Source organism: Arachis stenosperma, chromosome 9, assembly GCF_014773155.1.
Source record: "Arachis stenosperma cultivar V10309 chromosome 9, arast.V10309.gnm1.PFL2, whole genome shotgun sequence".
Lineage (NCBI taxonomy): Eukaryota > Viridiplantae > Streptophyta > Magnoliopsida > Fabales > Fabaceae > Arachis > Arachis stenosperma.
The window spans coordinates 160,640,061-160,654,454 of NC_080385.1; the positions used below are offsets into that span (position 1 = coordinate 160,640,061).

The window sequence follows — 14,394 nt, forward strand, 5'->3', positions numbered from 1 at the left end:
CAGAACACATCTTTATATAATTCGAATCAATAGGATTCGAATTAGCTTTGCACATAATTCGAATTGATTCAATTCGAATTATGACCAAATACTCTTCCCACGTAGTTCGAATCAATTAGATTCGAATTAGGCATGCAAGGTTCGAATTATATCAATTCGAATTACATGGAGTACGTGGCTTAGGGGAGTTCGAATCGAGTTGATTCGAATTACAAGTGAATTCCCTATAAAAAGGAGTTCGAATTAAATTAAATTAAATTAATATTTAAATTGAATTCCCTGTAAAATTCTAATAATTATAATATTTAAATTAAATTTTAATTTAATTTTTAATATTTAATTTTTTTCAATTTTAAATGAATTTAGTATTATTTCAAAGTTAAATGTGATATAATAACTAGTATTTAAAAATTAATATAATACTTAATTTTAGTACGTAAAAAAATTGATCTATAATAATTATTAATATAAAGTTTCTTATTAATTATTAAATTAAATTTAATAGTAAAATAATATTAAATCTGTTTAAAATTTTTTAAAATTAAAATAGGCTATTTAAATTATTAAAAAATAAATTAAAAAATTAATTTAAATATTAAAAATTAAAATAATACTTTATTGTATAATGTATTACTCTCTATCTTTTTCCTATAAAGTATTATTTTAATTTTTAATATTTAATTTTTTTTCAATTTTAAATGAATTTAGTATTATTTGAAAGTTAAATGTGATATAATAACTAGTATATTTAAAAATTAATATAATATTTAATTTTAGTACGTAAATAAAATTGATCTATTAATAATATTAATATAAAAGTCTTATTAATTATTTAAATTAGATTTAATAGTAAAATAATATTAAATCTGTTTAAAATTTTTAAAATTAAAATAGGCTATTTAATTATTAAAAAATAAATAAAAAATTAATTTAAATATTAAAAATTAAAATATACTTTATCGTATAATGTATTTTATACTCTCTATCTTTCTCCTATAAAGTATTATTTTAATTTTTATATTTAAATTAATTTTTAATTTATTTTTTAATATTTTAAATAGCCTATTTTAATTTAAAAAATTTTAAACAGATTAATATTTACTATTAAATCTAATTTAATTAATAAGAAACTTTTATATTAATAATTATTAATAGATCAATTTATTTACGTACTAAATTTATTAATTTTTAAATATACTAGTTATTATGTCACATTTAACTTTGAAATAATACTAAATTCATTTAAAATTGAAAAAAAATTAATATTAAAAATTAAAATAATACTTTATAGAAAAAATAGAGAGTATAAATAATACATTATAGGATAAAGTATTATTTTAATTTTTAATATTTAAATTAATTTTTTAATTTATTTTTAATAATTTAAATAGCCTATTTTAATTTTAAAAATTTTTAAACAGATTTAATATTATTTACTATTAAATCTAATTTAAATAATTAATAAGAAACTTTTATATTAATAATTATAATAGATCAATTTTATTTACGTACTATAAATTTTATTTACGTACTAAAATTAATATTATATTAATTTTTAATATACTAGTTATTATGTCACATTTAACTTTGAAATAATACTATTCATTTAAAATTGAAAAAAAATTAAATATTAAAAATTAAATTTAATTAATTTAAATATTAAAATTATTAGATTTACAGGGAATTCAATTTAAATATTAATTTAATTTAATTTAATTCGAACTCCTTTTTATAGGGAATTCACTTGTAATTCGAATCAACTCGATTCGAACTCCCCTAAGCTACGTACTCCATGTAATTCGAATTGATATAATTCGAACCTTGTATGCCTAATTCGAATCTAATTGATTCGAACTACGTGGGAAGAGTATTTGGTCATAATTCGAATTGAATCAATTCGAATTATGTGCAAAGCTAATTCGAATCCTATTGATTCGAATTATATAAAAATGTGTTCTGGTGGATTGATGTATCAAAATTTGTTTTGGCGGATTTGGATAAAAATGAGCTCCCCTTGGCTCATTTGAGTTTTTTACCCGAAAAATAATATCGCCTGTAAACTAAAAAAGAAATCAAACTTTTAGAATGGACATTGAGTATTATAATCTTAAAATATTTATGGCGTAGTTTAATTTATAGAACTTAATTAGGCGAGTTCTAATTAACAAGTGGGAGTTAAGACTTAAGCGCATAGAACACAAGTTAAACTGGGGATAAAAGGAATAAAATACAACATTTGAAGAAAGAAAAAATGTACCGTTGAATTGGGCAACGGCTCTATTGTTTCCTTATTAAACTATCCGTTACACTTTTGAATTCTAAAACACACCCTTCACTTCTTCTTCTTCTTCAACAAACACACAGACATAACTTACCTTGCTACATTTCGTGCTTCAAATCTTAGGTATTTTGTTTCAACTCACAATTTCGCCAACCTAATTGTTGCAGAGTTCTGATTGGTGTTTGTGTTGTTGCAGGGAATCGAAAATGAACGACCTAATGACCAAGTCATTCACGAGCTACGTGGATCTGAAGAAAGCGGCAATGAAAGAATTGGACTTGGAGGGCAGGGAGTGAGCTGAGCTCTTCCACCACTCACATGGACACGGACATGGGCCTGTTCTTGGAGGAAGCCGAGAAGGTGAAGACGGAGATGGCGAGCCTCCGCGAGATACTCGAGGCTCCAACAGGCCAACGAGGAGGGAAAATCACTCCACAAGTCCGACGCTCTGAAATCTCTAAGGACAAGAATCAATTCCGACATTGTGACGCTTCTGAAGAAGGCCCGGGCCATTAGAGCCCATCTGGAAGACATGGACAAAGCCAACTCCGCAAACAGGAGGCTCTCGGGACTCAAGGACGGGACCACACCGCCATCTACCGCACTCGGATCGCGGTGACGAACGGGCTCCGGAAGAAGCTGAAAGAGCTGATGATGGAGTTCCAGGGGCTGAGGCAGAGGATGATGACAGAGTACAAGGACTGTTGGAAGAAGGTACTTTCACGGTGACCGGTGAGTACCCGGACGAAGAGGTGATCGAGAAGATTTTCGAATGGGGAAAAGAGAGTTCTTGGGGAAGGCGATTGGGGAGCATGGGAGGGGAAAGTGATGGAAACGGTGGTTGAGATTCAGGACCGCACGATGCGGCGAAAGAGATCGAGAAGAGCTTGCTTGAGTTGCATCAGTGTTCTTGGACATGGCGGTTATGGTGGGCTCAGGGGAGAAGATGGATGACATTGAGCACCACGTGATCCATGCTTCTCACTATGTTAAGGATGCTAACAAAGAACTTTGAGCGCTAAAAGTACCAGGGAACAGTAGGAATGGCTCTGCATTGGGATCATTATTCTTCTCATCCTCATCCTTGTTATTGTCATTCCCATCGCCACCAGTTTCAGTAGCTCTTGAAGGGATCAACATTTCTCATGATTCTTGGTTTCTAGTTGCTGCAGAGTTGTACCCTACGACTCTCCTCCTTGTTTTCTGCCATTTGTTCATGTATTATGCTCATATCAGCTGAAATTAAGTTAGCCCCTTTTCTGAATGTTGAATGCTACCAACTATGTTCTTAGATTCTGAAATTGTTGCTACTTTGCTGGTCTTTTTAGATTCTTAAGCTGATATTGTTTTTGTCCTAATTCAAAGAATTCTTTGGATATGCAAATTTTTGGTAAGTTTTGGGGGAGAAGAATTCATAGATAGATACTTATAGAAAATTACTGTCTTCTAAAGTAGGCCTTGTGTCTGCTGGTGCATATTCAAAACAGTGTGAATTGAAAGCCTTGAAACAATGTTAGATCAGCTTAAATTGCCATACTTGGATTTATTATTATGCCTGTGAATTTTGAGAGGCTTAGCTTGCACAGATAAAAATATCTCTCCCTGCAACAAATACCAGCGGTTGTAATTGCAAATAATGTTGCAAGTATAATAATAATTTCTGTAAAGTACCAAAGACCTAGTGACAGATTGCCTTCATCATTATCATCATTCATAGGCAACTTCTTGTTTATTTGGTTGACCAATTTGTCTTGGAAAATAGCTTCAATATTATCCTTCAAACTATGCTATTTATCTTTATTCATAGATTTTATTTTTCTTAAAAAATACCCTTGTCATTTTGTTAAATTAAAAATTTATAAATGTCTGTTATTTAGCCTACTGTAACCGTATCTTTTAAAAGCAAACCTAGTGATTATAGTAAATTACTAAATTTTTATATCACTAACGAGTATTTGTCTCTTTTTCTTCCCACGTAGTTCGAATCAATTAGATTCGAATTAGGTATGCAAGGTTCGAATTATATCAATTCGAATTACATGGAGTACGTGGCTTAGGGGAGTTCGAATCGAGTTGATTCGAATTACAAGTGAATTCCCTATAAAAAGGAGTTCGAATTAAATTAAATTAAATTAATATTTAAATTGAATTCCCTGTAAAATTCTAATAATTTTAATATTTAAATTAAATTTTAATTTAATTTTTAATATTAATTTTTTTTCAATTTTAAATAAATTTAGTATTATTCAAAGTTAAATGTGACATAATACTAGTATTTAATTAATATAATATTTAATTTTAGTACGTAAATAAATTGATCTATTAATAATTAATATAAAAGTTTCTTATTAATTATTTAAATTAGATTTAATAGTAAAATAATATTAAATCTGTTTAAAATTTTTTAAAATTAAAATAGGCTATTTAAATTATTAAAAAAAAAAAAAATTAAAAATTATTAAAAAAATTAAAATAATACTTTCCTATGTATTATTTATACTCTCTATTTTTTTCTATAAAGTATTATTTTAATTTTTAATATTTAATTTTTTTTCATTTTAAATGAATTTAGTATTATTCAAAGTTAAATGTGACATAATAACTAGTATATTTAAAATTAATAAATTTAGTACGTAAATAAAATTGATCTATTAATAATTATTAATATAAAAGTTTCTTATTAATTATTTAAATTAGATTTAAGTAAATAATATAAATCTGTTTAAAATTTTTAAAATTAAAATAGGCTATTTAAAATATTAAAAAATAAATTAAAAGTTAATTTAAATATTAAAATTAAAATACTTTATAGGAGAAGATAGAGAGATAAATAATACATTATACGATAAGTATTTTTAATTTTTAATATTTAAATTAATTTTTTAATTTATTTTTTAATAATTTAAATAGCCTATTTTAATTTTAAAAAATTTTAAACAGATTTAATATTATTTTACTATTAAATCTAATTTAAATAATTAATAAGAAACTTTTATATTAATAATTAATAGATCAATTTTATTTACGTACTAAAATTAAATATTATTAATTTTTAAATATACTAGTTATTATGTCACATTAACTTTGAAATAATACTAAATTCATTTAAAATTAAAAAAAAAATTAAATATTAAAAATTAAATAATATTTATGGAGAAAGATAGAGTATAAATAATACTTATACGATAAAGTATATTTTAATTTTTAATATTTAAATTAATTTTTTAATTTATTTTTTAATAATTTAAATAGCCTATTTTAATTTTAAAAATTTTTAAACAGATTTAATATTATTTTACTATTAAATCTAATTTAAATAATTAATAAGAAACTTTTATATTAATTTATTAATAGATCAATTTTATTTACGTACTAAAATTAAATATTATTATTTTTAATATACTAGTTATTATATCACATTTAACTTGAAATAATACTAAATTCATTTAAAATTGAAAAAAATTAAATATTAAAAATTAAATTAAAATTTAATTTAAATATTATATTATTAGAATTTTACAGGGAATTCAATTTAAATATTAATTTAATTTAATTAATTCGAACTCCTTTTTATAGGGAATTCACTTGTAATTCGAATCAACTCGATTCGAACTCCCCTAAGCTACGTACTCCATGTAATTCGAATTGATATAATTCGAACCTTGCATGCCTAATTCGAATCTAATTGATTCGAACTACGTGGGAAGAGTATTTGGTCATAATTCGAATTGAATCAATTCGAATTATGTGCAAAGCTAATTCGAATCCTATTGATTCGAATTATATAAAGATGTGTTCTGGTGGATTGATGTATCAAAATTTGTTTTGGCGGATTTGGGTAAAAATGAGCTCTCCTTGACTTATTTGGGTTTTTTACCCATATAATTATGAATGAAACAATCGCATTATATAGAAATTTTGATTATTTCTCGTATTTAGCTGAATTATGTTACATGATATTCTAATTTGTAATATTTTATTTAATATTATTTGATATTATTAAAAATAAAGCAAATAGTTTTTATATTATTTAATTATAAAAATTAATATAAGAGTAAATAAAAAATAATAGATTTGGTTTTCCAGAGACACGTGACTTTTTTATCGTTTAAAAATGTGGCTAGGTAACTCAAGAAAAATGTAACGTGAATATAAATCAATTTTGGTCCTTTGAATTTTCCTCTATTCTAATCTTAGCATGTATATTATTTTCGATTTTAGGAATCATATGATAGAGTATATTACATCCATTTTATATTTATTGTTACTACAAATAATCTCAATATAATCATAAAAATCTTAAACTAACTTAAATCTATTTTAATTTTATCTTTTTTATTAGTTTTAGGAATTAATATTACTTTTATCTGTATTTTTACTTTAATCTTTTATCATAAATTTATTATTATTATTTTTGCTGTGTTAAAAAAAATCGGTTCACTTTTAAATATTATTAGTACAAACTTATGTTGTAACTTGTTTACTATTGCTATATGTTGTATTCTAATTTTAGATTCCATGAATAATCATCATTCTTAGTTTTGTTACTTTTACTTCAGAGTATTTTACTATGATGCTCAATATAATTGAACATGCATCTTTTAGAGAAACCTTGTTCAAATGGATTGAGAATGTGCATAAAAAAATCTTTAAATTTCATGATGAGCCCAAGACATTTTATCTTAAATTTTTTATCTTGATCATATGTTATAGCTGACCAAAAATAGTTAAACCAAGAGGCCGAAACCGAATCCACAACCCATTTCAGATGAATCTCCAAGCCATTGACCCAAGCCACAACACACCCATCAGCCACATTAGTTGGGGGTAAATTTGACTTTCGATGAATATAGCAAATGAATGACTTAAGCATTAGGTTAAAGTCTAATAATACACCCTTATGTTTACATTATAAAGTCTTTAACATGATCTTCACCACTAAAATATTTTATTTTAAATCTCAATGATAATACATAATGGTGTACTAAAATGCCATAAAAGTACATTGCCTCACCTAAAATACTTCCATTCATATATCTCTTTCTATCTATTTAAATTATTGTAAAAAATGATATTGTACCAAGTTATTCTATGATAATTTATATAATAGATTTTGATGTTTCTGGTTTATAATAATAATGCTCTGCCTAATAAAGCTAATCTTGTATTCTATGTTTTCGTGATTCTAATGTTAAATAATGATTAGCAAGTCATACTACATAACTAACACTTTGATAGCCAATATGTAATTAATATAAGAAAAAATAACAACATTAACTAATCATTTTTTTTAAGAAGAAATACTAAAAATGAAATAATTAATTTGAATTAGTCAAGTGGTTAATTTACTTATCTCTATTTATTTAAGTAAGGGTTGAAATTTGAATCTCGTTTTATATATGTAGCAATTTATTGGTCAACGATAAATTTTAAATGAAACTTTAATTTGCAACTAATTAATTTAAAAAAAAAAACTAAAAATGAAGTTGTTGACTACATATGTGTTGATAAAACTTAAAAGGCTGTTTATCATCTAACTTTTTTTCTTAATTATAGTCAGCTTTTATAGTTAGATAGGGCTTTTTGGAATAAATGGAAGCCTTTCCTACAAAATATAAGTGATCATTATAATGCAGCTCTCTATCTTCTAAAATTACAACAGTAGGCCCAACTAATTAGCAAAGGAATGAAGTTTTCTTGCTACACCTTTTATTATAAAATAAAATAAAATAAATTAGACACTCAATCTTCTACTTTACTTTGTTGAACCCTTCTAATAATACAACACAAATTAATTAAAGCTACACATACATATATAATTAAGCTGCATCAAAACAAGGTTTCTACTTCTAGATACCTAGCTTCAGTGAGATTCTGCTGACTGAAAATGAGACCAATATTCCTTAACAAGTTGTCCAAACAATGATCCTTCCTGCTTCATCAAGTTCATGGGCTCATCATACTCAACCAATTCTCCTGAAAAATAATATACAATAATCATACAATATTAAATTAAATTAAGAATAAGTGAAGAAGTTAAATGTTATTAGTTATTACCATCACTGATAGCAGCGACCTTAGTGCAATCCATGACAGTTGGAATCCTATGTGCAACTGTGATTACAGTACAATCTGCAAACTCGGTTCTGATGGTTTTCTGCAGAATCAAATCAGTTGCATTATCAATGGATGCAGTTGCTTCATCCAGCACCAAAATCTTACTTCTCCTCAGAAGTGCACGCCCCAAACAGAACAGTTGCCGTTGTCCCATGCTCCAGTTCGCCCCAGCTTCAACAACCGAAGATTCTAAGCCTCCTTCTTTCTCTTTCACAACTTCTAGCAACTGGCACTTTCCAAGAACCTTCACATGGAACCAAAATTGTTAGCTCAAAAATTAAAGAATGCTTATCCAATCCAATTCAAATAAAAAATTTATTAAAATCATACTAATTATAATTAAAAAAAAAGATAATAAGTCCATAACTTTTTAATTTGAAGACAGATAAGTCTCTTGACTAATTTAAAAAATGAAATTTTTTTTTGTATTTTTAACGAGTCAATAACTTATTTGTCTTCGAGATAAAAAAGTGAGGTGTTTATTCTTAGAACTAATTAGTTACCTGCCAAATATCATGATCAGAGTGGTGAGATAAAGGGTCCAAATTGTATCTAACAGTGCCATTAAAGAGAGTAGGATCCTGAGGTATGATACCAAAACGTGACCTCAAATCATGGAGTCCAATTGAAGAAATATCAATCCCATCAACTATGATCCTTCCACCTGCTGGCTCCACCAGCCGGAACAATGCACCTATTAATGTAGATTTTCCACTCCCTGTTCTTCCAACTATTCCAATCTTGTGCCCTCCTTCAAACGTGCACGTGATTCCACGTAGTACAAGTGGTGCACTTTCCCTGTATCTTATCTGTTTTCATTTCATATATATTTCATAATCTGTAGTTTCTATGATTTGCATGCATGTAATAATACCATGAAGTTATGAGAAAAGTAGGTACCTGCAAATTATGAATTTGTACTTTTCCCTTAATAGGCCAATTGGGAGGAGGACGATTTTCTTGTATAATTTCTGGTGCCTCACTTGCTATATTCATGTATTGGTTTAGCCTCTCCACTGAGATTATCTGGTTTGCTACAGTGCATTGATTTTGAATTGCAAATACTAGGGACGAGTTTAATGAAAGTCCATATGATAGAGCCATGCCAATGAATCCTATGCAATTACACCAACATCTTCAAATTTCAATACTTGCTATATATAAAACTGATGGAAAAGTATAGGTTACCAATATACTATACCAACAATAATTAATTACTATGTTTTAAACACGTGTATAAAGAGACACATTCAGAAAATACATATATAAAAACATTTTCATTAGACACAACCATAAAAAATATATTTTTATTAGATACATCTACAAAGACACTTCCATTAAACACAATCATAAACAAGAGTTGACAGAAGTGGGCAGAAATACTGTTGGTAACGTAGCGGGATTGAAAACTGATTGATTGTGTAAAATAATTATACCTGAGGTGAAAGTCCCTGGTGGAAGCACCACCATGGAAAGTGCTGCGGCTGCAAAAACAACTGCACTGATTGTTTCTAAGCGTAGCATCAGCCACTCATTTGCTGCAAAGCTGTGGAAGAAAGGGCTTGCATTCACATCAATGAGATCAAGATTCTTCATGAAAAACCTGTGTTCTTCTTCGAAAGCCCTTATTGTTGCAGCCCCGGCAACAGATTCGGCTAAATGATTGGCTACATAGGATTTTGTTGTGCCATTCATCCGCATCAATTCTTTTGCAGTGGCAAAGTAGTAGCTCTACAAAAGAATCTTACATTCTTATTATGATCACCAAAATTAGCCTTAGATTTTATCATGTTAAGAATGGAACAACAATGAACAATCTTTTCCTTTACCTGCAAGCGAATTGCTATGTAAACCATTGGTATAGAGACACACAACACTTGCCAAGTAATGACTGCTAAGACTATAAGATTGGCATAGCAAGTGTTAGTAGCTCCCACTGCGAAAACAAGGCTAAATGGAACATCAAGATCCACAATGCTCAGATCAGAGGAGACCTAAAACAAGGATAAAAAAGGGTTACTTGTATTGCAAGAAAGAACAATTATTCTCTCTGTTTGATTTTATCTGTATATGTGCAGAGCTTACCCTGCTAAGAATTCTTCCTAATGGTGTGGAGTCATAGAAGGACACCGGCGCGTGGAAGAGGGAATTCAAGAGCTGTAAGAACATAGATTTTGATGATTGAAGACCCAAAGCAACTGCTACAAGGCTTCTAATCAACAAGAAAAATGTTGAAGCAAATCCAATCAACAAGTAGACAACAATCAGATGCAATGTGCTGACATTAGAATCATCAACTTTATCAGCCATCCACCAGTTCTGCAATGTCTGGCCAATCACAAATGAGAGGTGAGAAAGTGCAGCCACAGAGAAGTACAAATATCCTTTGTTTTGATTCAGATACTGTAAGTATGGCTTCAATCCCCTGTCTCCTTCTTCTCTTTCTTCTTGCTTGATCAATTGATCGCGCTCGCCATGCGAAGTTTCCAACTGATTCTCTACAAATGTTTTCCTTATCTCCCCAGGATTGTGTGTAAGTCTGTTAGAAGAAGAAGTAGCATCCACGAGCCTGTCCGATCCGGCTGTTTCTTTGTGAGCCTGGACAAGATCCTGAAATTCTTTGCTTGAGTTCAAGAGATGGTGATAAGGAGCAGCTTGTAGGATTTTCCCCTCTGCCATCAACTGTAAAACAAAGAAATAAGTCAAATAACAAAACAGAATGAGAAAAGAAGCAAGTGACTTGAGATCCAAGAAATCACCAAAACAGAATCAAATGCTGGAAGAAAATCAACTTGATGAGTGACAAGCAAGACTGTCTTCCCTGCAAGTCCTTCCATGATGTAATCCTGCAAAATTTCAAAGCCATTCTTCATTCTACTAAGAGCAATGAACCAATGATTACAATTTGTGAAGACTGAAGTGAAGAAGTTGGAAATTACATTGAATAAGTTTGTGGCAGTATGTGCATCAACAGCACTGAATGGATCATCCAAGAGGTATATATCAGCATTCTGGTAAAGAGCGCGAGCGAGCTGAATCCGTTGCTTCTGGCCTCCACTCAGGTTAACCCCTCTTTCCCCTATCTCAGTGAGATCACCATGGGGAAAAAGCTCAAGGTCCTTCATCAGTGAAGACCTGTGAAGTGTTTCTTGATACTTTTCAGCATCCATTGCTGATCCAAACAATATGTTATCCCTTATTGTACCTGTCTGTATCCATGCAGTTTGAGAAACATAGGCAAACTTTCCATAAACTTCAATCTGCAATGCAGAAAAGATGCTGAAAAATTTTAGTCATCCAATTTATTAACTCATTCACAATTTACATGGAATTAAATGAAAAAAGTACTTACAGTTCCGCGAGTAATGGGAACTTCTCTGAGAATTGCAGCTAAGAGGGTTGATTTTCCAGAGCCAACTTCTCCACAGATAGCCACATTTTGCCCTGCTCTAACCTCCAAATTTATGTTCTTCAGAGTTGGTTTTGATCCATTACCTTCCCATGAAAACTCAGCAGACTTTATTGAAATCGAACCTCTCATGTTTTCACTAAAATGCTTCTTCCTGAAACTTTGGCTGTCTAGTTCAGGTGCCTCAAGGAATTTCAAAATCCTTGAGAATGCAACTTTTGCTTGGATCACCACCCCAATAACATCAGGGATGGTTCTAATAGGATCTTGAACGAGGCGCAGAGTCGCGACGAAAGTGAAAACATTGTTGGCATGTAGAGGAACACCAAGAAGGTAGCATGCTCCAAAGGATGCAGCAGATACCAAAACAGGTGAGGCCCAAAAGAGAAAGTTGCTATATGCTTTCCTCAATTGCACTACAGAAAGTCTTTTGAGCTCAACATTCCTCAATCTTTCAATGGCATTTCTGAAATTGGTTTCCCAGGCATATAGCTTCAGCACCTTCATATTCACAAGAGCCTCAGAAGTAGCCTTCAATCTCTCATCTTGCGCCACCATAAGTTTCCTCTGGAACTTGTGCTGTAACTTTGCAAGTGGAGTGTTGCAAAGCACAGTGAGAAGTATCACTGCCAAGGAAGCGAATGTGGCGAGCCCAACAGCGCGAAAAAGTACTACTAAGGCGATACAAAGCTGAACACTGGTGGTCCATGTCTGGTGAAACCAATAGGGAAATTCTCCAATTCTATAAGCATCCACATTCACATAATTCATGATCTCACCACCAGAATGCACCAATCTAGCAGCATTGGATAGTCTTAGTTGCTTCTGATAAATAGCTGCAATAAGCAGTGATCTAACTTTCAAACCAATTAGTCTTGTTCTGAAGTACCATTGCCTTTGGGATAAAGATTCAATGATCTTTGTAATGACCAATGATATGGCCAATACATAACCTTCATATTTGAAACTCTCATTACCCTCAGCAACAAGTATAAAGGAATTTAGAAGCAGAGGTCCACAAGAGAGAGTTATCACCTTCAGCAATGCAAAGAATCCTGAGATCAGAATCTCTTTCCAATGGCACATAATTATTGTTTTCAAAAGTGATGGCTGCTGTGCTGATTGTTCTTTCATCTTCTGCTTGTTCAATTGTTCTTGGAACTGAAAGTAACAGCTTTCGGCTCGGTCGGCCTCACGAAGCTTGGGAATGTCTTGTTCCTGAAGTGTTTTCTGTTTTCCTCTTTTCATCAATGGATTCAACCACCAAAATGACATCCAACTGAAGATTCCGGCTCCAGAAAATAGTGTGACAGAGCTAACAGAATCAGAATCATTTGAGTTGGACATGGATTCATCATTTAAAGGCATGTAAAGGCTTTCATAATTTTCTTCTCCTTCAAAGTCTCTATGCTTAGATTCCTTGTAACTGCATAGTAGCAACGAAATTGCGCCGCCAAAAGATAGAACATCTAAAACAACTTTCAGGGAAATTCCTCTGCTACTAACTGCATAGAACAAGGACAAAGCACAAAGAATTCCAGAAATCAAGAAAATAAGAACAGAAATGAGCCTTAGCCATGTTCTTGGAAGTTGTTTCACCCTAAGACTCATTGTTAATCCTACAAACAACCATGACAACCCTTGAATGAATTCAAGAAACCACCAATCAAGAGGGAAAACAGTTCTGGTTTTTCTCAGATTCTCTTCTAGGAACCAGAATCCTGAGATCAAATGTACCAAGCCCAAAGAGCCATTGGCTATGGCAGAAACTAGCTGCAATCTTGAATAGCTTTGTCCATGATGATGCTGTTTTTTCAGTGGAGAGGGCTTGTAAAACATGGTGATTGATGAGATCATGATGAGAAGCAACACATGAATGCATAAGATCAGAAAATGGTTGATACATGAGGAAGGATCCTTCAAAAACTTGAAATCATAACTGCAATAAGGATTTTCTGAACAACCAGATTCCCCACAAAACATGCTCCAGAAACTCTCCATTATTCTCTTTTCTTCTCAAAACCTGCAAAATCTGTAAACACAGAATGACAAAAACAAACTTCAGTTAAAAAAACAGAATATCATGCTTATATTATGATGATCATGGCATGCATTATGCAAACCTTGTGAGCATGTGATTCAGTGAGAGTGTAAGTTGTTGTTAGTGCATGCATATGCATATGCAGAGTCACAAGAACTGAAAATAAAAAAGGTAGCAACAGAAAGAAGAATCATGTAAGATTCCAAGGTGTATGTATCTGAAATTCTGAATGAATAAATAAATAAAAGTCCCAAAGAAACTTTAAGAAAAGTGGCCCTATCTCAGATGCAGTTGCAATGCCTCAGTACACAGTACACTCACTCAGTGAAGAGAGACTCACAAAAATGGAAACAATTATTGCATCAATGCAATATTTATCTCTTATTAAATTAGATATTAGATTTTATTTCTATGTAAATCTCAACAACTATATTTAGCAGAAGAGAGAGTAGAAAACTAGAAATCGTATACAGCTATATTTGACATGATTTTAAAGTTGGATAGTCAAATACCGTTAAATGATAATTTAGTCAAATCTATCAAATC

General features: G+C 30.4%; 1 protein-coding gene and 1 pseudogene across 2 annotated transcripts; one reads left to right on the forward strand and one right to left on the reverse strand.

Annotated features, from left to right (window-relative positions):
- Window positions 1-2,367: 2,367 nt before the first annotated feature.
- LOC130951949 (syntaxin-related protein KNOLLE-like) lies at window positions 2,368-3,820 on the forward strand (annotated as a pseudogene).
- Window positions 3,821-7,865: 4,045 nt separating this feature from the next.
- LOC130951188 (ABC transporter C family member 10-like) lies at window positions 7,866-14,168 on the reverse strand. 2 transcript variants are annotated; one of them, XM_057879822.1, is made up of 11 exons: window positions 13,931-14,168; window positions 11,751-13,839; window positions 11,338-11,658; window positions 11,158-11,244; window positions 10,484-11,080; window positions 10,228-10,392; window positions 9,835-10,129; window positions 9,299-9,513; window positions 8,902-9,207; window positions 8,339-8,642; window positions 7,866-8,257 (listed from the first exon to the last, which is right to left on the reverse strand). In XM_057879822.1, exons 2-11 carry the CDS (start codon window positions 13,806-13,808, stop codon window positions 8,145-8,147), a joined length of 4,461 nt encoding a protein of 1,486 aa, XP_057735805.1. In that variant the 5' UTR covers window positions 13,809-13,839; window positions 13,931-14,168; the 3' UTR covers window positions 7,866-8,144. The 2 variants fall into 2 exon arrangements, with proteins under 2 accessions (XP_057735805.1, XP_057735804.1); XM_057879821.1 differs by having other exon boundaries at window positions 11,158-11,658.
- Window positions 14,169-14,394: the final 226 nt, after the last annotated feature.